We start from the raw sequence: 26,681 nt of genomic DNA, 5'->3' as shown, positions 1-26,681 counted from the left end.
GATAAATCAAAACTCAGAAATGTTGCAAAAGCCAGAGAGGAGATGCATACAGCTTTCAAGTAAGCAAAGATAAAATCAAAACTAAGACACATATAGGTAAGAGTATGGTAGTATATTACGAAACATTCAATAGAACGACATATAATCATTCAATAAAATGTATCAAGGTGGTGTTACTAACATGTGAAAGTTAATTGTCTTAATATTTAATAGACATGTGTTGGTTTTCTTTCTCTGAGTTACTAAAAAAGTATTTGCAGCAGTGTTTAATTCCAGAAAGTCTGGAAAATATTTCCAAAGTTATAATAGACTCAAAAAAAAAGGAAAAAAATCATCTCTTTGAAATGTCACAACATTAAACAAGTTAGTACCAGGGTCTCAAATTGGTAAAGGTTTTCAAAACTAATGAACAGTTTCTCCGGAATTGATAGCAAAAATTGTGTCAATCAACATGGGTTGACAGAAATTCTTATTAAGAGTCTTACAAAACTAAAATTTTAATTAACAACAGCTTTGATATAATATTTTTAGACTTCTGGGCTGGCCTGACACATCTTGACTAAACCCAGAAATTTTTAAAAAGCAACATTAAAAAAACTAAGAAAAAAAAAAATCAGTCAAATAAATACAAAACATTAAAAATCAATTAAGTGACAGCTCTTGAAATATTGGTGGCAATGAGAAACTACTGGTAGCAAGGTCCATCAGGTACTGGCTCTTGGCCCTGTGCCATTTGCCATTTCAGTCCTAGTCAGTGACTTGGAAGAAAGCAGTCACTAAATTTGCTGGAGCTACAAAGACAGGAAGAGCAGCAATTAACAAAAGGCCCAGGTCACAGAGGCTGCTTACCAAAGCAAATGCAATTAAACACTCCTTGGAAAGGGGGGTAGGGGGAATGGAGAAAGCCACAAATCACACATCTAGCAACAGGAAAAACAGCTTCTCAAAGACATACCAGATCGAGCAGCTGAAACTGTAAGCTGATCAAACTCAGCCAGACATAAGACACTTTCTCTTTAATTTTACAAGAGTCCACTTGAAGACACAAGATGTGCACTCTAGGACTGGATCATAATTTTCCTTACTCTAAGATTCTGGAGGTGTTATTTAGGAAAGCATGGGCTGGTTGCTGAGATCTATTTCCCTTTCCCTCTCCCCCAGTATTTTGATTCATCATGTTCAGAGTCTCATTAACTAGTATGAAGCAAGAGCCACTACCATCACACCAGGTTTTTATTGGATTTCTCATACCTAGATTTTCTGGTCAAGACTGGTTATATTTATCCACAGCTATGGGATTTGAAGCAGGAATTAATTCAGAAAAATCCTACAGTCTACATGTAACATGGGAATTCTGTCTCTTTCAGGACAAAAATCTATTAAACTTAAATGTTTCAGTCACAGGCATCTTAATAGAAAAGCAGGACCAAGCAACAAGGGAGGGGGAAAAAAGTCACAGGACAGTTATTAATATACACTAAGTCTCATGACATGCATATAATTATAAGTTATGAATATTCTTTTATTCATGCAACAAAATAAAAGAAACTCCCATCCACCTATGAAGAGAGATCTCGTTATCTGGATGGAGACCAATTAAGGACTCCAACTACAGCTGGAGTTCAATCAACTTTGCTTCAGCTTCTTGAGGAACAAAGAAAAAGCTGTGCATCTCAACCAATTTTTCAAATTTCATGCTTCCCCATTCTCGTTAATGAAATTGCACTGTTCAGGGACTTACTGCAGACATTCCTGCTTCAGAGGATTCTGGGGACCTTAAATGTCAACCTGGTTCTACAAGAGTATACAGACATATGCATACAGAAGAAAAGAACTAAGGATGTTAAGACAGGCACTGTTCAAAAGAATAGGTATATCCAAGTTCTGTATAGCAACACACAGCTCTTCTGTACCTTTCTGCACCAAAACACCTTCTGTTCTCAAGACAGAATACAGAATATATCATGTGCTGAGGTCCCTAATCAGGCCGTTGGAGCTCAAGAGAACAAGAATTCTTTGGCCTTAGAGTAGTGCTTTATTCACTGTGGAACAGCATCTCCAGTAGATAAGCTTCATTTGAAGCAATGGAGAAGCCAACAAGTGCATATTCTGCCAAACAGCCACTCCTTCACTGTTACAGTAACTTACCACAGCAGTAAACTGAAAAATCCAAAAAGCAGCAAAAAACTACAAGAACTGTTGATAGAAATGCTTCTTGCACTTCTGTCTGACTGACCATCCATCCTGCAGGAGTAACTCAAATTTTACTACTAGTTCGTAATTGTAATAAAACAGCTGCAACAGACCATCCTCACTCAGCTCTCCAAGCATCCCTCTCAACCAAGCTATTCCTTTTCCTCTGAGAACCAAGTCTAAGAACATTTTCTCTGATACAATCCAAATTCACAGCAAGGCATTTAAAATTTAACGAGCTAAATATGACAGCATAACAGCTACATATCAGAACTACAGAGCTGCAATGCACTTGCCTTCACTGCAGAAAAGTGTCCTGCAAATACCATAGAAGAAGGGAGATCTCTCTGCTTTACAAGAAAGAGCAGAAAAACAAAGCAAATTACCAGGCTTGTGTAAGAAATGGAAACAGGGGACTCTCCATCCAGTGTGAGCAGTCTAACTGGCAGGTTATCTCACTGATTACAGCTGAAAACTCAACCCCAAAAAACCAAAAGTGACAAGCTATAAAGCTTGTTGCCAGAGTGCAGAGTACAGCAAAATATGGATCATCTCCTGCTTCCCTCCCACGAGGAGTATTTTTGTGTGTCTGATCTGGTACCAAGAAGAGAATTACACAAAGGCATGCAAACTTTTTATCTCCAATCAAAAGTCTCAGAAGCAGAATTCAAGAAAAGCTAAGGACATAGCAATGGCTGCCTCAAGATCCCCTCGAGAAACAGCAATTGTTCTGGCAGGATGAGTTGCAATCTTCATCTGGATTTGCAGGGGTGAAAGGACCCTCCAATTGGCAGATACTGCACCACTAATATGGCTAGTTGTTCAAGTCAGGGGTTGTAGGTTTCTGTTTTACATTTTACCTCAAGATCAGGAGGTTTATTGTATGACTATCTGGTTTCGTTCACAGCCAGTCACCACTAATACAAGATGCAACTGGAATCTTCTCATGTAAACACTTGCATTTTATTACTTTAGAAAATAAACCAGAAAATATAGACAGTACAAAATGACAAAGAACTACAACAGAAGAGTTTCAGCAACTACCAACTTTTTATGCATCCTTAAAAAACACAGGTTTTATTTAATGGTAGAATAGGATCCAAATTTAAAAAAAAAAATTAAATAAATTAAAATCCAAACAAATTTTAACAATAAAAATTGAACTGGGATTTGCTTTTCAGTATCTCAGTTCGAAGTGCTCTTACTTGTTCAACCTCCAGGTATGGAGTTCCAGCAGGCAACCAGGTACAACTTTCACTGATAAGAAACTGTAAGGGCCAGCTAGGAAGTTTACAAACGATCAACACTAGCACAAATCAGCATTGACCAAAATATAGAGGTCCAAACATTTCTTAAACTTGAGACTATTTTTTTCACTTTCTAACTGTGTTGCATTACTTATTGTAGCAAAATAAGAATTTTGAAACTTTTTTTCCCATTGGAGACAACCATTAATGCTTCACTCCCAAGGCAAAGTGGCATTCATTAACTACCACTGATTATCCCCCATATGCCAAGTTCCTAAGGCACAAACTTAAGAACAGCCTTGCAGTAGATGGAATTGATCTTTCTGGAAAATGCCTCCCACAGAAAAAGATAGAATTTCCAGCAGCATCAATTCACTGCTCCACTTTATTTCATGGCCACAGTAACACTCATATCACAGATCAGCAAAGGCCAGGTGTGCTATCAGGAACAACTTGCCACAAGCAGGTATAGCAGAAGTCCAAGTCAGTCTAAACCACAGAAGAACCCTTCTTCTCCCACGGAAGCTGTCTCTGTGAAAGCACAGGACACCAGTGGCTTTCACCCCAACCTCAAGAGATACTGGCATAGTGCAGAAGCATTACAGGATGAGCTGAACTCAGGTATAAGCTGTATTTCATACTCCACAACTGTCCTGTTGGAAGAGGGTTGCCTTCCCTCAGCAATTCAGTCTGGCCTGATTTGTTCCCTGTCTGCAACAGAGTCACCTACTGAAATCACATTAACTGAAACAATTCAAAGCTGAAAATCAGCCCAGAAAGGGTAGGTACAAGCTGCTGAATCCACTTAAACAAGGACTGCCACCAGAAAAAGCATCTACCAAACCACAGATCTAGAGAACTCCTGGAGTGTGACTCAGTTTCAACTTCTTTACCACAAGAGGTCATTTATACCATGATTCATTACTGAATTAATACATAATCCTTTTTTTTCAGCTCTCAAGTTATAGATATCCCTTTCACCATCTCTACAGAGATTTTTCAGATCTATACAGTAATTCACAAATGGGAATGAAAACATGATTCTGTTTAGGAAACTAAACATAATTATATCACCAACCATTGAAAATATGATGACCTTCAATGAATAGACCCATGAAAACAATTGAACATTTCTGAGTTGAGAGGTGAATATACTGAGCTTACCTGTAAAGTACAAATTGCCAAGAGCATTTTCACTCTGTTATTTGTGATTATAAGTCTGTCTGGTGTAAAATAAACCTCCACAATAAGCCATTACATAATTACCTCAATGAGCATCACTTGAATGAACCTTGACTCCAGCTAGCTCACAGCATCCTGAAAAATCTTATGGCATGCAAAGACACTTTATTAAGTCAAGCGATTGTTTCACTACACCAGCGAGTATATCTAAATTCTAATTAAAAAGCTAACAAAAACAAAGAAAGCTCTGGATCATGGAAAGAAAGCTGAATCATGACTACAGTGAATATGAAGTACACGTGATGTTTTGAAGTTTCCCAGAAATTCTGGAAAAGTATTCTTAGACTTGTCAGATGGACAGCTCAGTTCTCTCTCAAAAGGAAGGACGATCAGGGTGAAATCAGAAGGTGATACAGGCAGCTACACAAAAATGAAAGGGAAAATGAAAGTAGGGCAGGGGGTCACCAATTATATACCTTAAACAAAAAACCCGAAAACAAATCTACACACACAGAGGAGTATCTTCACACTGAAAGACACAGAATTCATATCAGCTACAGGGCAGGCTATAGTGACTAATTGTCATCACTGAAGTCACACTTGCAACTACACATCAAGAGAGGTACTATTCCATGAGCCTACAACACAAGGTGCAAAGCCTAAGGAAGCAAAACTAAGCCTAACAATCCTCTCCAGCTTTATGGCTGTTTGCACAGTAGTAGTATTAAGAATACAAAGGTACAAAGTAAGCACATGACAACTCTTGCATACAGCAAGGAAGATACAGCTGTATTACTGTTGTTATTCTTGTGCCAACAGAACCAAATACCAACAGAAATATTCTTAGTTATCCTTCAGTCACACCTCAGGTCATGTCTATGCACTAAAGAAACTGCAAGCCCTGATACTCCTCTGGAAACAGAAAAGCATAAGCACTGCTGCTGACAACTTTGTAACAAAATATTACAGCACAAAAACAATTTGGTACTGAAATTAACTGCGGGAACTGAAATTGCCAGATGTGATGGAACATTACTCAGTGTAGATGAGGAACAGTAAACCTTTTCTAAAAAAAATAACCAGACTCTGATGCAAGAAACCCACAGTAAATAGCTACTAAAAAGCCTGATCTTTAGTGTTTACTGAAATTTTCCCAAAGAGCAAGTGACTGATAAATCTCTCTCTCGCTTTTGATGTCACAACATCTACCATCATGTCATGTCACAGCTCTTGGAGTCTTAATAATCTTTTAGCCTCAGACACACATCACCAATTCTTTAAGCTAAGCTCAGCCTGCTTAACCACCAGCCTTTATAATCACACTTTTGACTGGCAATATATCTTACTATTTAAGAACATAGAGAAGATTTAAAAAAAAAATAATTTTTGCTTGCCTTATTTCTAGATTGGAACAGTTTCCTGGCCTAGTCCAGTCACATCAGCAGGAACAAGTGGCAGGACCAGGAGGGAAATCTTAAACAACACTGCAGAAATCAAGATCTGTCCAACTTACTTGTCTGCTCTCTCAGACTGCCTTTCCCTCATACAGATTAAAGACAGGTATCTGAAGTAATTACTGGATCAGAACCGAAGATCATAGCCAGAAAAGATCCCTTGGGATTCGGCTGATGCAAAAGTAACATGAGAGAGAACACAGATTTCATGATGGCCATTCAGGATTTCAAAGTTATTCCCAAATATCTTTTCTGGATAGCTACAGTGAATTTGATGTCTAATGGCATATTTAACAGCTTATAGTGCACTTAACTGAGTCATATACATCACAATTTCAGTTCCTAACATCTTTAAGTCTTCCTCAAACCAAGCAGTTATGTGCAGCTTTTTGACACTGTTGTCTTCTCCATCTCATTTATTCCAGACCTTCCGGAATTCCTGAAACATGGTACATATTATTGGCCTTCTTTAGTCAAATGTTTAATCCACACTACTGTGCTGAGGTGCTGAGGCCACCCTACACCCTCACACATTTGTTTTCAATCTAGTTGAAGTTCTTTGCTTCAAAGCATCATTGTGACCTGAACTTGAGAGAAGATAGCAGTCCCATACTTTCTGCACACTAAGTTTCTCAATGTCACTGTGTTGCAGCAGAATCTCAGACACATACTAACAGTTAAACAAATTAAAAGTTTCTAGTCAAGAACATCAAACTGTTACAAAGACAAAACATCTGAAGGTAAGACTTCTACAACACCCAGTCTTGCTCTAATTTTACAGTTAGTATTTCAATAAAAGGTCTTAGTAAACCTGCTAGACCTGTCTCAGATCTTTTTAAAGAATGAAGTCACTATGATCACTAAGATGATCAGAAGATCTGAAACCAATTCTTTGATGCTAAGTGAAGAAACATCAGCCTTCCAAATCAGAAGTTGGTCCTTTGTTTCAAACCAGAATTAAAATTTCCCAGTAACCTATACACAAGTCTTCTCAAGCTTTCTCACTCTGTAGTATTGCTAAATTCATCAGAGACTGAAGTATATGGTACAGTCTTTATAAGAAAACTCACAATTTTGAGTGCTGCTTCACTAGAAGCTTCAGCTTTTAAGATCAGTATCACTGTCCACCTGCATTCCAAGTAGCTCTTTTTGCAACTTCTTAATTCATTTTGCAACTTCTTAATTTCAGAGCAGAATCTCAGAAATGGATTTCCTAATCCACAGCTAGGAACTGACAGAAGTACATCCATATAAACAGCAAAGGAATTTGATGTAAATTGAGTTTCTGCAGGTTACACCCTAATCATCTGATGCTAAGGGATTAAAAGTCTACAGTAGCACTAACAACTATTCAAAGTTTGTTGATGTCTATGACACCTTGTAAGTATCTTCCCTTAAGGTATTTTTTTCCCTACAGAATTCTTCATACACAAGTTTCTCTAAAAGAAAAAGACTATCATGCACAAGTAATGAACAAAGTACGGCATAAAGAGGGAACAGTAAATTACTGATGACTTTGTGTGCAAGAAGCATTAATAACTACTTCATGTGAGTGCCCTGCTTCCCACTATTGTCAATTTTATATCCTAACTACTGTGAAAATTGTTTCAAATATAGCCAAGTGGTGCAGAACAACTTGCACTAGTTTGTCTTTTGCCAAAGTAGCCAAGCTAAAGAATTTTACCTTGATTTATTACCTATGTACAGAGCTGAACAGTACCAATTAAAATCCAAGCAGAGAAACTATACCTAATCACTTTAAAACCATAGTCAAGAAGGTCAGCAGCAGTTTTAACAAAAGAAATTCAAACCACATGAAGAGAAGGTGCCTTTCATTTACAGGGGAGAAAGAACAGAAGCACACTGGAAAACTAAGGCCAGAAAGGAACCTACAAAATCCACAGTTCTTCAATGAACACGGCATTTAGTACCCTTGTCACTTCAGTATTTTAAATACTTGCTAATATTAGTGTTCAGTAAGTAATTAAATTAAATACAGTAGTAGTTGAACACATGGAACACTCCAAGAGTAGCCAAGTCAAAAACCCAACATTTTTCAAAATAGCACACAGTTTAATGCTGACTTTGTCTTTGAACTGCTAATTACTTCCATACAATTACTTACATAACAGAAAACATGCAATACCTCATTTTGCAATAGTGATACAATCACAAAATACATTTTTAAGGAAGCTGCATTATCAAATTTGCAAAAATAGCTTAGCACAGGGTTTACTCTTCCAGACAACTGGTTCCTTATGAGTCCCAGAATAATAATATGACCTACAATGCAGGGAATCAAAGAAGACTTCAGTGTGCAATTTGGAGTTTTGTTAACGCTTATTTGAAGCAAATATTTCTACAGATATTTGACTATTTCAAGTATTTAAAAATCTCTCTTCACGCGTTCAGAAGTCTGAAATGGTCTTTCATAACTATCTTGAACATAGTCTAAAGATTTTATATGTTCATGGATTAACCTACAGTTAATCTTATTACACAAAGAGCCAACATTTTCAAGAACGAGTGCTAAAGCTCTAACACTAAATAAGCTCATTTAAAAAGCAACCCTGAAATTCTTTTTACTCCTGCACCCATTTTAAAGTCACCAATAAGCAGTAGTCAGATTGCAGAATGCTCCTACCAGCAGGCTTCTGAATATGCATAACGCCAATAAAGTTAATTACATTTAAGAAATAATAGTCTATGTGCAATTAAGATACTGGCAACATTTTAATGCAAAAAAAATGTTTAAATATACTAACATCCTAGTCTTGGGATATCCAGTCAAGCTACGCAAAGAGATGTGTTTGTCCCTTGCATACTCCCAAATGTGGAAGTAGGATCAGAAACTGGATCTGGAAGAAAGGGTAAACAGCACGTTAGTTAAATTCACAGAGGATACTATGTTCGGAGATGTTGCAAACATTAGTGAAGACAAATACATAAATGACCCAGAGAAAAAATAAAATTACTTTGGAAACAAAAACATCTCATGAAAAATAACTCCAAACACTCAATGTAAAACCACAAGGATAGCAGAAGAAAATGCAAAATGAAAGGAACCTAGAAGCAGCAACAGTGGACAGTCAGCTAAATATTTGCATTGAAAGACAGTCTGGAGTTGCAGAGGCACCAAACAGAGCAGGGAAATTAAAGTTCTTTCTACAGTCTTTGAGCCAATAACAATAGCCATCTCTCCACACAATTGCCAGGGACTGAAAAATTCCCCTTCACGCCCAGCAAGTGGAAAGCTCTTCTCAATGGCAAATCAAGTTCTGCAGGAGGTAGGGTTTAATTTTTTTTAAGCAAAGTTAACATACGGTTAGCATAAGCCTACGCAGCAGGCTCTTCCAGTACTTCTGCTGCTTGTGGCTTTGTGCAGAACAGGAGGAAGCTAAGAAAACGAATCCATTTTTACAGGTGCAACTCAACCTTGCATTGTTCAGATTTATTCCTGTGGTCCTTGAGAAAAGAAACCAAAACAGCTAGTTCAACTACTAAAAAGAAAGATTTTTTTTTAAAAATCCTTCACTATTTCCTTTTTGCCTTAAATTTACTTTTCCCAAGAATGACATCCACTCATTCATCAAGGCGGGTGTCTGCACTATCCAGCTTTAATAGCAAAGATAACAGGAGGAAAGCACGGACTCTGCCTTTAGAAATGCTGCAAGAAGATCCCCACCCACAGCAGACAAATGTAAATGTAGAAGTTACAGTAACCAGTACACATCTTGAAGTATTGTCAAGCCGTTGTTTCAAAGAAGTACTTCTAGGCACAAACTAAGAACCATTTATTTTGATTCATTCCCAAATTAACAGAATAAGCTAATTTTATCGTATTTGTTTCTCTTGGTAACAAGGGTTCCATGAGGCAACCATGTAGATGTTTCATACTCATGGCAGTCCACAGACAAAAAAAAAAAAAAAACCGAAACAAAAAATAACCCACCCCAAAGCATAAGGTCCAACATTTTACCAGAAGCCATCTTTCTGTCTATCATGTTGCTGAATATTAGAAGGTCCAGCATGGAGACTCAAGCTCCAGTTTATGCATCCCATTATCACATGCAAACAGGAGACTAAAGGTTTTCCCTCCTCTTGACAACTGCTAAGATATGTGATTTCTGAAATAAGTCATCCTATGTACATTTTCAGCTGCTGCTTATGGTGTGATGGCAAGAACAAAACAGCTGCTACCAGTTTGCCTCATCTTTGACAGAAACTGGCTAGCCCTGCATATTTCAATGGAGATTTAAGCAACAAGTTGCCAGGTATCCCTTAAGCCAAAGGCACATGAAACACAGCTCGGGTTTTAAATTACTTCAAACTATAAAGTCAGTACAGAATGAAGAATCACAATCTCATTGAACAACTCAGTGCATCTCAGGAAGATGTAAAGCTTCAGATGTAACAAAAACTAATCTCTGCTTTTTGCACCAGAGGACACTGGCAAAGTATCTCTGTATTATTTTGCCCCTTTTAAAAGATCAGTGTTAGCATGAGGCAAGATTCACAGCATCCTGCAGATTCAAAGTACAGTCTCCTGAGCAGCAGCAACAGCAAGTTTTGCAGCCCTTTCCCTTCTCTACTCCATCAGTCATTCCTACTCCCACACTGCATCAGTTACACCAGTAGAAGTTCATGAGACTGCAGAAAAGATAAGTGGTTTTGCACACACACCCCTCACTTCACTCTTTTTTAAGCAGTAACTTAAGTAACAAGTTCACCTTGCATGAGAATGGCTGTTCAGAGTTAAGACAAAGGTTTAACTAGCCCAGAATCCCGATTTGAGTAAGGGCAAAAGTGCTTAAGGCAACTCTTTGTGTTGCCACTTTACAATGCCATCATGAAAAGCATAGCCAGCAAATTACAGAAAACCTCTTTTCAGAAGTAGAAGCGTAGCTGCTGCCTAAAAATTAAAGAACAGCATGCAATTACTTCCATTTGTCAGATGTGTAACTGCACTGGACTCCTTGCAAGTGAAAACCATAAGACATGCATGTTACAGTGAAGACACTGGAAAATCAAGGCCTATTAGAAAAGAAAGGAGATGGAGTTAACAATACTCCGTGGTCCATAGGTTTTGGCACACTGTGCTGCAGAGAACAGGTGAGACACACAGGAGCAGGACAGACATGCTCCTGCAGGAGAGGCCAGCACAGATCACATAGCTCAGTGTGGAAGGCAAAGGGACCGACTGCTGAATGAGCAGACAGGTGTTACCTGGGAGTGGCTCTCACTCCAGTTCTGTCTCATGAATGCAGCTTGGTCAGCCATCTGGAGCTGCTGGCTGATGAAACTCAGATGAACTTGGCACAAGTGCTAACTGTCCTTAGTTCTACCTGCTTTTTTCCCTAATGACGCCTGCTTGGAAGCCCTATGACAACTTTAAACTTTGTCTCAACACAAAATCCCTAAAGCAGCAGTCATGCTGAATATGCATCCTGACTGGCTGACCACATGAAAATCCCAGTCCAAACCTACGCATCCCTCTGAGGTAGGGACTGTTTTCACTGAAAATGGAAGATAGTGCACTAGACCAAGAACGCTTTAAAGTCTAGTGTGTTGAGGGGTTGAGGTTCAGGAGGCTGCCATGGCTAGAAACCAGCTCTTTGGGAGAACACTGACCCCAGACAAGCTGTTTCAGCACTGGCCCATCTCCCCAGTTAGCATCATAAACCTAAGGTGTAAGGTACCCTAGAAGAGATTGTTGCCATTTTGTTAAAGCCCAAATACGCAGATTACCCAAAGAAAGAATCCCTTTCTTTAGGCCGACATTTGAAAGTGTGTTGACTCTAGTTCGAAAGGAGAATTTAGACTACCATTAGTCATAGGAACAGAGCAAGGAAATACCTATGAGAATGACTACTAGGGGATAGAAAAATAGATTCAGCTGATTTCATCCCTGAAAACCACTTTTTGCTAACTAGTGATGACCCTAATTGTCCCCATTACAGCATCAGTTTTTCTGTAACTTCCTGTTAATTTTATGAAAAATAAACATATTGGATAAAGATCTTTATCTACTCAAGACTTATTGCAGCTTGAGGCACATTGACTAGCAAGGCAGCATCAGGAGTAGAATGAGGCTTGCCTAACTCACGTGCAATAAAGGAGGGTGATAAAAATTAAACAGCAGTAAAATGCATGTGCATGCAAAATGTATGACTACAAAATACATTGCATAATACGCACAAAAATTATTAACTACAGAAAGCAGAGTAAGAAAACATAAAATTCCACAATTCACTTATCCCAAGTCACTAGAAGACAGATTACTGCAGACTGAAGGTTACTGTAACAGGGAAGTTCATTCTACCGCATGTCTTCAATGTTTTGAAGCTATGATTACTGATCACCTGGCACTTTAATCCACGATAAATCCACCTCTCCACTGGAAGAGCTGATCCCACTCATCCTCCCCACCCCCCCAGATGCTCACTCATCTCGCATTTGCACAGTAACACGACAACATGGTTCAGGGATCAGTTTCCTGATCCAACCCAGCACACATCTACACAAAGTGAGGGCAGTGACACAAAGGGGGTAGTATGATCACCCTTCTCCTGTAGCATTTCAAATCTAGTGCAACCCTGAACTGTGTTTTTACACAGAAATTCACTTTCACTGCTATGTGTCCCTTGGACATGTATGCTATTTACCTGTGGTGGAACCAAAATCTTTCCTGAATAATTTTATATATTGGTCAGCATAAACAACTATACTATCCCATACTGCTCATTTAGGTTAAAAGACATACAGTTGAGATTTCTCAAAAATTATGGTAAGTTATTGCCCAAACCTGTATCTACTCTAAATGTAACACCAAGTTGCATTTTTGCAAGGTCCGAAATGTGGATTTGCAGTTTTTTCAAAATCAGGATGAAATGCTTTATTACAGTTGCTCTAGCATACCTCTCCTTTATTTCAAAAAGGAAAAAAGACTACTTAATGTTTCCTATAGCATCTCCTACAAACACTAAACATCACTTTTAGGGTACATAAACTATAATCAATATATTTCAATATTTTTCACCAAAACAGTGATATTACAAAGAGAATAATTTCACACGTTTTCAGAAACCTGACCCACTAGAAACTTGCCTAATGCCATGCAATACAGTTTAAAGAATAGCATAATGTTTAACTTAATTCTGGACAAAGAATAACTCAGGCCTCAAAATCCAACAGAAACTTTATTATATATTCTTGAGGATAATTTTCTACTAATTTCTTTTAAGAAGATTCAGAGAACCTATCTAGACACATCCCTATACTGTCCTAACCTTTAACTCTAACTGAAAACAGTATGGTTTCAGAATAGCTTTTCACTGTGACTTCCATTTGACTTTTTAAGCTTAAAACAACAAAAACAGAATCAAAACCAAACAAAATTAAAAAACCTCAACCAAACAAACACAAAGCCAAAACAAACCCACCAGAACCTGGCTGCCCCTCTCCCCAGATACTATCCCCTCAATATCCCCTCAAGTTTCACATTAGAACATTAATAAGCAAAGGCTTCAAAAGAATACACTTTTCTCTTTGATGGGAAGATCATGTAGTTAGTTACCTGAAGATGTTTTTTCTCTGAAGTGGAAATATTTTACCCATTCCCCAAAAATGCTTTAAGATGTATTTGGAAGAGTTTAATCTTTACACAGCTATTAAAGTTCATTATGTCCTTTTCTAAAAGCATTCTTTGTGAAGTTTGACCCTCAGTTATGCTAAATCTGGATTTTCAAGAGACCTTTTCCTTCACTGGTTCCAAGAAGAAAAACTCTTGGGATGTTTCAAGGCTATGATGTCCTGTTAGTTCATTTTCATCTCTACCTCCCCTCAAAAGGAACTAACAGGGAGGAGCCACCTGAGTTAAAGAACGCCTTACCAAGGAGTTTGAACGCCCACAGACAAGTATTTTACGAGTCATTTTGAAAACAAGAGTAGCTTGTGACCTTCTGCGAGGTCATGTGGAGCAAGAGATCAATCTCCTAAGACCACCTGACTGAAGCTGCTTTAGACCCCAGCCCTACACGAGTGAGGCAGTTATTGCATTACAGCCAAAGCACATTTGCACAGTGACTGCCACGTTGACAGAAAGTGGGAATTAGTCCTCAGGAGAGCCTCACTTGTCACACATAACCACGGGGTGCTCCAGCAGGCACTGGTGTCCTTTCGCTGCCGCTGAGAACAGACGGTTCCCAGCTCAGAACTCAGAAGCAAGGACACCCCTTACAGGGATTCCTCCACACACCCAAATCAATGGATCTCGTTCTGGCCACTCACAGCTAAGATCCCATAGCCGCTGCTCACACTGCGACTTCTCATTAAAGTCAAGGCTTATTAAACCTTGACTTCACAACCCAGTTTAAATACAGACAAAACAGAGCTATGCCAGCAAACCCATGGGGCAGCAAACCAGTGTTCAGGGCATGATTTATTAATTTATTAAAGAAATTTTTGACACCACCAACAGAATCTCAAAACTGCACAATGAATTCAGCACTCTTAACCCTTCAAGTCTATTAATACAAACCAACTCAGAAATTAGCTCTGTTTGCTGTTCACCAGCAGAATCATGAAGACCCTCCTAAGCAGCACCATGGCATGCTGAGAGCAAAGATCCATCTGCCTTAAAGATGAGATCAGAGCATTGCTTATCTCTTTCCTCAGCTGAATAGGAAATAACTATTCTTCTTCCCTTACAGCAATGGAAAGCCTTCCAAACTTTAGACAACAGAAAGACAGACAAGAAGGAACATCAAGAGGGATATAGGGTTGGGATGCTGAAATGCCCACAAACATGATAAGCAGAAGGTGCCAATTTCTTGGGAAAAAGTGTTTTTGCATAGACTTTTTTTAAGTAGGTTTAGTAGTTTTAGTCCTGAGGGGAAAAAAAAGTTTCCAAAAATAACTGCTTACTTTCTGAAGTTTGTGAGGTGTCATCACAAGTGCATTTAGTTGCTAAAGTTCATCACCATGCCAGTAAGTATAGACCAAAGCAGCTGTGATCGACTTCTTGATACATGCCTTCCTCTCAAGCACCTCCCATTATACACCAAGCTGCATAAGGCATTTCCTATCCTAGGGCCAGGAGCAGTCCCTGGGCTACAAGGAGTTGAGGAAATGTAAAGCCCTATCCACTGTTCTTATTTGGAGCACAGAATTCACTCCCAAGTACAAGCAGCAGAGAGATACAAATTCAAGATTAGTCACAGGCAAACAGATGATTTAAGAACAGGAACCAATCTGTCATAGGAAAGGAGTGCAGCCTCCATGGCAAAGTCAACTACAGCTCTGCAACATCTTTAAGACATGAAGTCAAATTTTAATCTATTTTAAAACTGAGTAACTTGTTGAGCAGAGTAACCTCTGAACTCTATTCAATTCTGTACTGTTAGCATGCTCAAACTGTGACCTCAGCTACGGTTCTGGCAAAAAAAGAGTCAGGTGGACAGCAGCCAGGATGGAGACTATTTGGGTTCTGATAGCCAGAACAGCAGTGCGCCGAGGGATTACCAAACAGCTTAGCATCCAACCCATACTTCAAATGCCTTTTAGTCACTAAAATAAATAAATCCATGTCCTCTTGAGACCTGGTAGGTAGTTTACCTGTTGTTTCAGGGCATCTGCCAAGGCACTGCATAGAGACTACATCAGCTTATGCTCAGGCCTGCATATTTAAAGTTCTTTTCACAACCATGTAAGGAAGGAATGCAATGAAATCTTTAGATCTAACACAAACTAGCAGGAGTCTGGCCTTCATAGCAAGATTCTTGGAAGGGAAAATACAGAAGCTCTACATTCACAGAGTGCAGTTCTGTAAACAGACCTACTAAACACCACTCTACCCTTTTTTCAGAAGTCAGCTTTCAAATTGAAGTTTTCCAGACTTAGTATCCTCCATAATATCCATTTTTGGATAATATATATTTTTAAATAGCAAAGTATGAGAAGAGGAAGGAAAGATTAAAATCAATTCTATCTAATGGATCACTAAGTATCTCATACTCCTTATGAGTTAGGAGTTCATACTCCTTAACACCTAGAGCCACTTTGAAAAGGAAAAACAGCGTTCATTTAACAAATCATTTAGAACAGTAATTTTCAAACTGTGGAATCCTGAAAAGCATAAAATCCCACACAAACTGAAACTATTGGCAATAGCCTTGTTTTTCCACAGTTGTTTCTTGCCAATTTCAGATCGAAAAATACTGATTTAAGAGAGCTCTGGCAAAACACAGTTCTTCTGTCAATGGTTTTGGCTTGTTCAAGAAATAAACGCAGCATCCCTGCTGAATTCAAAAGATCATATGCAAAATGGACCTCTGCATGGCCTATGTCAACTGAGCACTACAGCCATTCATTCCCAAATGACTGCACATCACTCAAGGAAAACTGCAGAGGCAAGACCAAGGCATTAAATTTTGTGAGGAGTTTACAAAAATACTCCTGTAAGACACAAGAACTAGGTTCTCACAGCATCTTACCATACAGTTCCAGATGATTACATTTTTCTTACTTTGTATGAATGTACGGGATTGACAAGGATGACAGAAAAGTATAAAAAACCAAGAGAAATGTGTGGGCAGTAGTTGGGCATTTAACCAGAAATACCAAATATAGTGTTATACTTGATACAATTTTGCCCACCAAATATAAGTTAGAATAAACTAAACATTCATGGTAAATATTTCAGGGGAAAAAACTACTTTTCCTCCTCCAAAAGACTTTGACACTTGGTTTTGACAAAGACTCAGTGCACTTGTCTTACAAAATACATTCTGCAATATGGATACTCATCTAAACCTACACATAACCAATACTTCACACTTAGTTTTTCCCTCACATATCTTCATCCTTTTCTCAATCTTAGTAAGGTGCAGCATGCAGATAAAGAATAACCACTAAGGTCACTGAAACTTTCAACTTCCAGTTGAATAAAACTTTTCCAAAGGACATTTTAAACCAGCAAGGAACGCTCCTCATACTTAGCAAAGAGAACAATTAGATCAAGAAATGATCATTGACACTAAAGTGCAGTAGGTTTTTTTTACAAAAAGTTTTTTCACTGCTTATTTGAAAGTAAACACTGTCAGATGGTGTTTTTCTTCATAAGATAAAAGCAAGACCCTTGAGAGAAACCCCAGAAGACAGATTCTGGTATCATATAAACTTAAGTTCCACTAATGACTTTAAAATAGGAGTGAAAGCTAGGGATAAGATAGCAGTGCTCCTCCTGTTCTGAAGGATGTAAATGAAATCACTGCTTTAAGAAGATTGCTTTTAAGTTTGTTTAGGTCAGAAAACAAAATTACCTCCATGCTTTCCTATTCTCTTGCTTTTGCAGAGCAAAATGGAAGTTAAGCATCCACTTCTGCAAAAATTTTCTTTATGCAAAGGATACAATAGAATGTTTTCAGAAACACATCTAAAGACCATGAGAAAGGATCACCTAGACAGCAGCTCTCATAGTTTTTGCCATAATGACAAATCTTAACCCAGGAGATGACCAAATTTAAGACAAAGGTCTGCTGTAACACTAGCTTATCTTCAACTTGGTCACAATCAGGACCAAATAACTTCCAAAGAAGGCAAGAAGTAAGCCAGGTTGCTGTTTAAACCAAAGCCAGTCCATTTTCTGCATTCAAACATATAAAAACGTTTTTCTAGAAGCCCAAGACTACAGGTCACAAGGCACAGGCCGAGAGGACTCTTGCAATCACAAGACTCTCCATCTGAAATGCACAAGCACCTCACTCCATTACTCTGACTAAACTGTGACAGTTTCAAAACTGACCTGCAAGTTAATCTGAGCAGACACCATCAAAGAGCTTTGTGCACCTGAATCACTGTGGAGGGTTTAACAGCTGCAGGGCCTGTCCTTGCAAGGCTGCAGGCTGAACTCAAAAGTTTATTACACAGGTAACACAGTAAGCTGCCCCCTGTCACACAAACACAAGGGGAACCAAACAGCACATTGCTACAGACTCATTACAGACACTACAAGAAGAACAGGAGTCTCAGCACTAAGAACCAGCCTTGAAGTATTAAGAGCAGGGAATTACAGGCTGTGGGCTGAAGCTTTCACATCATTTTCTTAGGGTAACCAATAAAAAAGGAAACTAAAAAAGTGAAGAACTCTGACTCTTGACTACCTGTTCCTCTTCCTATTCTGGCAGTTACTCCATTTTCACAACAATCACCTCTGGACCACCCCTGCAGCAGCAGAGGGTAAAGGACATCAGATGGACTCACCTCTCCAGTTACACACTGAAACACCGGTACTATAAGTGTATGCAAAAAGTAATCAAAGACAACCAGGGAAGTTTTCATTAGTAAACTCAGCTCAAGAGTTAAGATTGTCTGGTGGCCTCTGATGTCTTTCCACGCTGCTGGATTCAGTTTCTGAAAGCTTCCTTTGTTAATGAATACTAGGCTCTTGTCCAGTCCTCTTTTCTCCCCCTCTACTCCCTCCCATAAAATATCATGGTTCCTCAGGGCATAAGGAACATCCTTTGTCTTCCTGCAAGGATCTTGCAAGTCTTCCCTGTACAGCCACTTTGCCACCCCTCCTAGAAAATGCAAGAGGAGTACCATCCTTTCTCTTCTCTGTAAGAAGGGTGGAAAAAACAGATGGAGACATCATCTAATAGCAATTTTACCACAGAACTGCAGAAATGTTGCAAAACCATAACCTCTACTTAATCTTTCATATGGCAGCAGCATTGACGTGTAACTCAAATCTCCTCCATAGTTTTGAGAGTTCAATTTTTTTGTCAACCCACCATAAAGAGCATGTGATACTACACACAACATACAAGGTGAACTAAATCTTAGGAAAAAGGTAAATGATTTAAAGATATCCAGAGAAGTGACAATAAGGCATTCTTCAAGAGAAAAAGAAAGAAGTTGAAGCTCTCATTTCCCAGCATGGCCACACAGATTTATCAGAGAGAAATGAGAAACCCCAGAGGCCTGCAGAAATACAGGGAGAGGAGGTATAAAGCTGCAACTTATTAAAGGGGAACTGGTTAGGAAAGCAAAGCCCACAATTCATTATCAGGGAGGGAGCATGAAGAGGGAGATTGCTTCAATCTTCCTGCTTCTGCAATGACCATGAAGCACACAAAAATTAACATCTACTCAGTGAAAGATGTATTTCTGCATGTGTCACAATACCAGTTGAATAGCCTCAACTCCTCATTCTCTGCCACTTCTTCCTCCGCAGATGCTGTAGCAAAACCAAACAAAAATAAAGATTGTTTTCTAGTCAGGTCTAGTCAGGGACCTGATTCACCAAGCTGCCACACATAGCTGTGCTTGAACAGAGGGGACTATTTAAGCCAGTTTAGACAGCACTACTGTCAAACATAACCACAGTCTGTAGCTTGGCTACAAGAAACAAGATACAAACTAGAAGACTCTGTGCCTTTGGAGTAGACCATTTCACCCACTTCCCCCCACAGATGTGATCCCATTGAGTTTTAGTGTTTCAGATGAGCTCCCCTGATCACCTCAATCCCAGCTAGGATAACTCAGGTTACTGCACATCACCAGAAGATTAGCTGGTTTTGCAGGATTCTCTCAGTTTAGTAAAAATAAGCACTAATGTCCCTCTTAGAGGCAGATCCTAAATCGGCTGAGCCCATCCAATCCAAACCAACCCTGCCCTCAGAAAATCCCAAAAGCTCTGCATTTCTCAGAGTTACAACTATCCATCCCAGCAACCTTTGAGAACCAAAGCCTCATCCTCCTAAGAGTGAAAACATGTATACACAGAAGAGTGAAGAAGAAGATTGGAAAGTCCTGTAAAATACTGCAGTAATGTTTGCTCTGCCCCAACCTCTAAGACAGGGCTTATTTTCCTTAGCCTTATTAAATGTCTGGTTTTCCTCAATCCTTGTCTAAATTGACTTCTAGGAAGCATTCTCGTTGTGATTTTACAATACTAATGAAAGAACACAAGTTCTCAGACAAAAAAAAACCAAGCAAATAAAAACCAAAAACAAGCAAACCCCAAAAATCCCATAAAGACACATGACAGGACTTGCCTGGATAACCTAAGATGGCAAAGTATTGAGTCACAAAAGTACCACACAATGAGGAATTAGACAACCGAGCATGGAAATTGGGATTTTTTTACCACCCATTATTAATTACAGAAGTGCAGATACTGGACTTCTATATAAAGCAGCATTTGGACTGTCATCAACATATGGCACAAAGCTGCCAAGAAATTTTGGAACAGTCCTTCAGGTGCTTGTTCAAAATGGTATTGTACCACAAAGCTGTAAATCTGTAACACATACATCGCAACATAAATGCTAAAAAGATTTTATCTAGGTGGATTTTTACTATTTTCTACATGCATGGACTGGATTACTGTAATTAATTTTGTAAGTTCTGTTAGAGTGGATGAATTCTGAATGTCAGTATTTCTTAGTTAAAAAGTCCAAATGCCTGTACTTCCTGCAGGACAAACATATCCCAAGAAGGAAACATCCCACCTTGCAATGACTTTTACCTCACAAATTAAAATATATTTTTGTTGAAATGTGAAAAAGGCCTAGTCTGAAATTTTATGTCACAGGCATCAGAAGAAGATCTCAAGGTGGTATAACTCAAAGTGCTTATCAATAATTTTTTTGAGTATGCTTTTGATTGGTTGATATCATCCCTGAAAAGACAGAAGTTATTCTTCACGTGCAAGTAGGGAAACAAGGACAAATCCAGAGTGATTTGTAGTGAATTCAAATAGGTATTTGGAACAGATCTGAATTCTAGATTCATCCCCCACAGGTCATCTTCTACTGTTCTTCAGACACACACCATCCTTCCATGCACATCTAAAGTAAAGCTAAAAATCAAACTAAATTTTACTTCTTCCAACTAAGGATTTTTATTTTTAAATTATAGTTGCTTCAATCTTTTCCAGGCATAACTTCGTAATAAAAGGATAATTCTCATTCCCTTTATTCATACTGCCAACAAGCAGAAATACTGGAGCATAGAACAGATCTTCTTGAAAAAGCCTTCAGCTACTATACTGTAAAATTGCTGTACAATGGATTCATACTAATAAAGAAGCCACAAGCTGCAGCTACATGCCAGCAGGTTGAGAAAACACAAACAGCACCACTCACACATTTGCTGGGGACAAGACTGGGGTGTATCTAAAACAAATACCAGTATAGAACAGCCCTACATTTAAACTTTAACTTGCTTTTTATTATTATTTTTCATCAACATCCCAGCTATAATAAGCTTTCCCAATTTGGAACAAAGAAATACAATCTGACCTTTGAACTAGAACCACCTTAAACACTTGGAGACTCGAGCCTACTTCCAAAACCAGATAACACAGCTAACTGTTTGGAAGCAGCAGCTAATTCATATCACACACAGGCTGGAGCTATACAGGAGCTATAATCAAGATAAGAAAAGTAATAAAGATTTCAGAATTATTCAACTGCTATACACCTTCTCTTGATTATTATTATATTCTAACACTTCCTGATGTATCATATTTCTTTCTCAGAATCCACACTTTAATCCTAAGTATCCAAGGTTACAGAAGACCACCACCATACAACCAACTAAACAGAAAGAGATCAGGTTCTTAGGTTGCAGTATTTAATCAGCAACAATAACTTAAAAAAAAAACAAAAAAAAAGGAAGTTAATTCGATTTATTTTGACAGCATAACAGCTAAGCAGCATTTCAATGGAACACTGGCAGAGCTCAAGATTATTGGAAATCTTATGAGAATGTTACAGGTTTTTCCTTGAAATCCTCATTTTGTTCCCAAAACTAGAAACACTGCTGAAGAGTACTGAACCATTCCCTCCCTGCCCCCACACCCCCAACACACACCATAATTCAGTCAGGGAGTCTCCAAGAGTACAGCTAATATTTAACAAAGGGCCAAGCATCACCAGCTAGAAGAAATGCATGTGATCACCTCACGCTACTCCAGTGATCACGCAGCGCTGCCATGCTATTAACTGCCTCTATAAAAGGTGTCAGGAGGGTTTCAGGGATCTGTGGGTTATTTCCTTCCTCAAACTCCCCATTCCTTAGTAGATCAATCTTATCAACCATTTCAAATTCAGCAAATGTCTGAACAAAGATGATTAAAACCTGGGAGAAGGAAAAAAAATAAAATCACCACATGCCTTTGTGTCTAGGTATCTGCTTTTGACCACTGAAAAAGATGTTAACACCCCAGACTAGTACAGAGAGCACATATGTCAGAACCAAATAGTTATCATCTGGCAACACTGTGTCTCTACAAAGTCCTACCAGAGCATCAAGATCCAGGCACCAGGGCCAGCGTGGTTCCACAGTCCCATTACAACACACTGCTAAGAGAGCTTAGACACCCCTTCTCCACACATCCTTCCACCTCCAGGCCATGGATGCTGCTCCCTTAATTTCATCACTGATCAACACATCTATGTTGCACCAGCCTCATCATCTCCCTCCTCAAAAAAAGGGGATAAAAAGCATGACAATGAAGGAAGTTTTCAGCCAGATCAGTTCCCTGAGCTATCTCCCACAAAAAGCTACACTGGGACAACCAAAGATGCAAGTCTGTGGTAGATCAAGCTTATCTGTATCTCTGCTGCCTTGTTCTCACTCCTTTCCTTACTACCAGCTTTGCATTCTCACTCTCTTCCTTATGCTAGCACTGGTATTTGCTTGACCTTCCAGCCAGCTCAGGGAGCTGTACCAGAAGAAAATCGTTCTACTCCCTCCAAAACACATTTTCTCCTAGAACAGCTCCCCTGAATTGGCTCCTTGTGGGCAGGTGGTCTGTCAGTCCCTCTGTGGTTTTGCTCCCTTAAGAGCACAAGCTTGACAAATTGCCATGAACCCACAGTCCAAAGGAGCAGCCAACTGCAGAAGCAAGAAACAAGCAGGGAAAGTGAATTACTTAAGCAATTTTTATTGCCAAATACACTAGTTCAAACCACAGGTATATTTTTTCTGAATGCCACATGGTGTGGTATTAGAATGACTTATCAGGGAATGATGTTAACACAGAAAATCCCACACACCTCATTTACTTTCAGAACTAAATATGAATGAGTATTTGTGATTACTAGAAGAAAGATTTTCCCATACTGATACATAAATATTGGAAAGCGGAGTGTTTATTACAGGAAAATATTCTCAAAGACTTCTACAAACAGACAAGGTGAATCAGAACATTATATCATTTAAAAGACTACTTCCAAATCTCATAGAATATGGTCAAAATTCACTTTAAAAGATGACAGAGGTATATGTAGAGCAAGGGGTAAAGATCACAACATAATTTCAGCTGGAGACCCTAGGCAAGTGTAATAAACCTTTTATAATTTTATGAAAATATTAAAAGAAAAAAGGTAACATTTACATGACCCAACGATTTATGCAAGATTCATACTAGGAATGAGGCAGGTCCTGAAATCTCATAAAGCTGATCAATTTGAAGCTGAAACTATTTACGACATAGTGCCATCAAGATAAAAGTCACAGAGCACTGTTACACTTTGGACTTTATTTTTTTAAAATGGTATTGTACTTTACCTCCAAAAAATCCTAGTCATTTCTGTGCTTAAAAGTGTTCTCAGTATCCTTTGTTAAACACACACAGAGGGACTTTCAGAGAGGGAAATCTTTTGGAGGAAGAAAACGTATCAAATTTAGGTATGAGGAAGAGAGATGCAAGGGACAAGGGGAAGAAGCAATTACACCAGAAGTTAGTAATTGCAATGGCTTTAGGGAAATGGAACAGGGTGTGTATTAATGGGGGGGAGGTGGGGTGTTTGTTTTAAGTTTTAGCACTTAGGGTTGCTAAGAACTTCAATAATGTAGTACTTTCCTTGAGTCTGTAGACATAAGCTTCTCTAGCTACCCAGGATTTTCCCAACGAGCAGCACAATGAACAGAGACAATTCTTGCATTTCATCCCAACACAGTATCTTCAATACCAGCTTTGAAAGTGTCCTTTCTGGGCTTTCTTTTCCTTCCTTTTTTCTTCCCTCCAAATTTACTCCTCACAGCTATCTAGTTAAACTCCAAGCAGTAGGACAGCTCCACTGGAGGACTCAAGGACCCAGTGCTAGAGCAGCAAGGACTGAGAGGAAGACAAGATGACAAGTTGCAAATAAGGAGTTTAGAGAAGACTAGAACAGCTGAACCCCAGCAGCTTGAGGTAAGAGGAATTGAGAAAAGGAGATAGAAGTAAAATAAAACTGGTTCAAGCAGAAGTGGAATAAAATGTAGCAGAGATAAAATAAAATCCCACAAACTGAATCTAGAAACATCAATTATTCGTTGGAAAGAAAACCCAACACTTTGACACAGTGTGAGTTTCTCAGTAACATATTGCCCATCATTTGCTTTATGCATAAAACAAATTGCTTGAATTAATCTGAAGTTAACAAGCATCCAGAACACACTTTTATACTACAGAAGTTTAAACATCTAGATGAAGCCAAAAATGTACATAGCAGTTACACATCCTGATGTAACCAAAAATGGTGTTTCAAATCCCTGATAATGAACCGGGATGCTGAGCTAACCGACAATAAGAGGTTTAACTGTGCACCCAAGGAACTAAAGTGAATCTGTGACTGTTATTACAGATTACCTATACTAAGCAGTCACTGGCAGATTATGGCCATATTTGCATATTTAAAAATAAAACGAGGATTTGTCTCAATTAGAAACAGAAGCCCAAACAAGATGAAACACACCGATGTTCTAGACAGGGATTTTTAAGATTACTCTGCAAGTTCACAGTCTACTGTTTTCAAATATTTTTTCTTTGGAGACACACACAGAATTACTGGCCTAGAGCTGACATTTATGTGAATGCTGGGACCCATAGAAAAGGTCTCAATTTCTTATTGGGAGAGAAAAGGGCAAAATCTGTATTTTGAATGGAAAAAGTTAAACGAAATGAAAGGGACTTCTTTTTCAAAACCTCAAACATTCGATTGCAAGAAGCCTACCCAACAAGAAACGCGCAAAGGAGAGGAGGAGGGGGAAAAAAAGGAGGTGGGGGGAGAACAGAAAAGCAATCACACATCCTTTTAACCCCGCGGCCCCGCTCCGGATTCACGGCGTCAATCCGGCACCGCGATCCACAACTTTCCGCCTCCCCCGCCGCTCCTCCCGCCGGCTCCGCGGCCTCGCTCCCTCCCGCCGGGCCGGGCCGGGGGCAGGCGGGCCGGCCCGGGCTCGCCCCCGGCCACTGACAGGCGGGCCGCTCCCCACCGCCGGGCGCGGCCCCGCCGTAAACAAGTTTGAAGGGGCCGCGGCCGGGCCGGGCCGCGCCGAGCGGGGAGGAGCGGGCGCGGCGCTGACAGGGGCCGCACAAAAGGGCAGGGCAGGACCCCCCTCCCGGCTCCCCCCCTTCGGCGCAGGGCGGGGCTCGGCCCGGCGCGGCGCCTCACGGCGGCCGGCGGGGAGGGGGAGCGGGGCGGGCCCGCAGGCCGCGCCGCCGCTCGCCTCACGGCCCCCGCTCCGGCGGAGCCTCCCGCCGCCGCGGGGCCCGGCCCGGCCTCCCCGCCGCGCCGCCGTCCCTCACCTACACAGTGAATGAGCTTGTGTCGCCACGAATCGAGCTGGTGGCGGACGCCGCGCCTCTGGATGGAGCACTGCTGCCGCCCGCACGGGCTCGCCATCTTCTGGGCGGGGGCGGGGCGGGGGCGGTGGCGGCCGGCGGGGCGGGGGGGAGGGAGGGAGGGCCGCGCGCGCCGCGCTCTGACACGCCCACTCGCGCTCGGCGCCAGCCCCGCCCCGCGCATGCGCCGCCCGCCCGCCAGTGGGTCGCACGTGCGGCGGCGCTGCACCCGTCCGCTAGGGGGCGCTGTGCAATCCCGGCGCCTTTCGTGAGGGAGCGGGAACGCCCTGAGGGGTCACCGTGTTCTTAGAGGTCATTGTGTCCTGAGGGGACATCCCACTGCTGAGGGGTCACTGTATTCTGAAGGGAAATCCCACCCCTGAGGGTACACTGAGTCCTGAGGGGACAGCTCACTCCTGAGTGTTCACTGTGCCCAAACCTGCCATCCCTCCTTGAGGGGACGTTTCTGCCCTGACGGAGCTACATAGTTTTCCATCAGGAAGAGACGAAATCTCCTCGTCTGCTCCATCATGTAGTTATAAAACCACCAGGTCTGTTAGGGGCCGTGATGTAAAGAAAAGGGACGTGAGTCTGCAGTGGCCAGGAGGTGCCATAGTGACAGCTCCATGACACAGCCACCTCCTGTGCTGCAGCCTTGCAGCACCAGCTCAAGGCCCTCCCTTCCAGGTAAGCTCAGATGTTGTAAGGACACTGGTGATGCAGTAACACCAGTTATGACAGCAAGCTGGGAATAGGTTTACTGTCTAGGGAAGGCATGGCACTGCCTTGTGTCCATGCAGGAGGACAGGAACGTCGATACCAGCTCCTTTGAAGCTCAGGGGATAGTGTAAAGTGACATCTCTTACTACAAACCTTGTCATAAGGCCAGAGACAAAGGTGCGTGTTTATTTCCCTGCCCTAGCCACCACAGTCATTACCCTCACCTTGTCTAGCCACACATGATTAGGGAGTTAAAAAACC

At 40.4% G+C, this 26,681-nt stretch overlaps 1 protein-coding gene across 5 annotated transcripts in view; it reads right to left on the bottom strand.

Annotated features, from left to right (window-relative positions):
- LCOR (ligand dependent nuclear receptor corepressor) overlaps positions 1-25,773 on the bottom strand; it is a 90,161-nt gene extending 64,388 nt beyond the window's left edge. For 3 of the 5 annotated variants that reach the window (XR_004418560.1, XM_033065893.1, XM_033065897.1), the window contains exon 1: positions 25,665-25,773. Coding sequence is in view for 2 of the 5 variants with exons in the window: in XM_033065893.1 (XP_032921784.1) it covers positions 25,665-25,761 (97 nt within the window). In the remaining 3 variants the exon portion in view is untranslated. Of the gene's footprint in view, positions 1-8,841; positions 8,861-25,664 lie in introns of those variants that run through there. The other 2 variants (XM_033065895.1, XM_033065896.1) reach the window with 2 other exon arrangements.
- Positions 25,774-26,681: the final 908 nt, after the last annotated feature.

This window comes from Catharus ustulatus, chromosome 8 (assembly GCF_009819885.2).
Source record: "Catharus ustulatus isolate bCatUst1 chromosome 8, bCatUst1.pri.v2, whole genome shotgun sequence".
Classification (NCBI taxonomy): domain Eukaryota; kingdom Metazoa; phylum Chordata; class Aves; order Passeriformes; family Turdidae; genus Catharus; species Catharus ustulatus.
The sequence above is the reverse complement of the archived record's forward strand: the minus strand, read 5'-3'. Positions and strand labels throughout refer to the sequence as shown.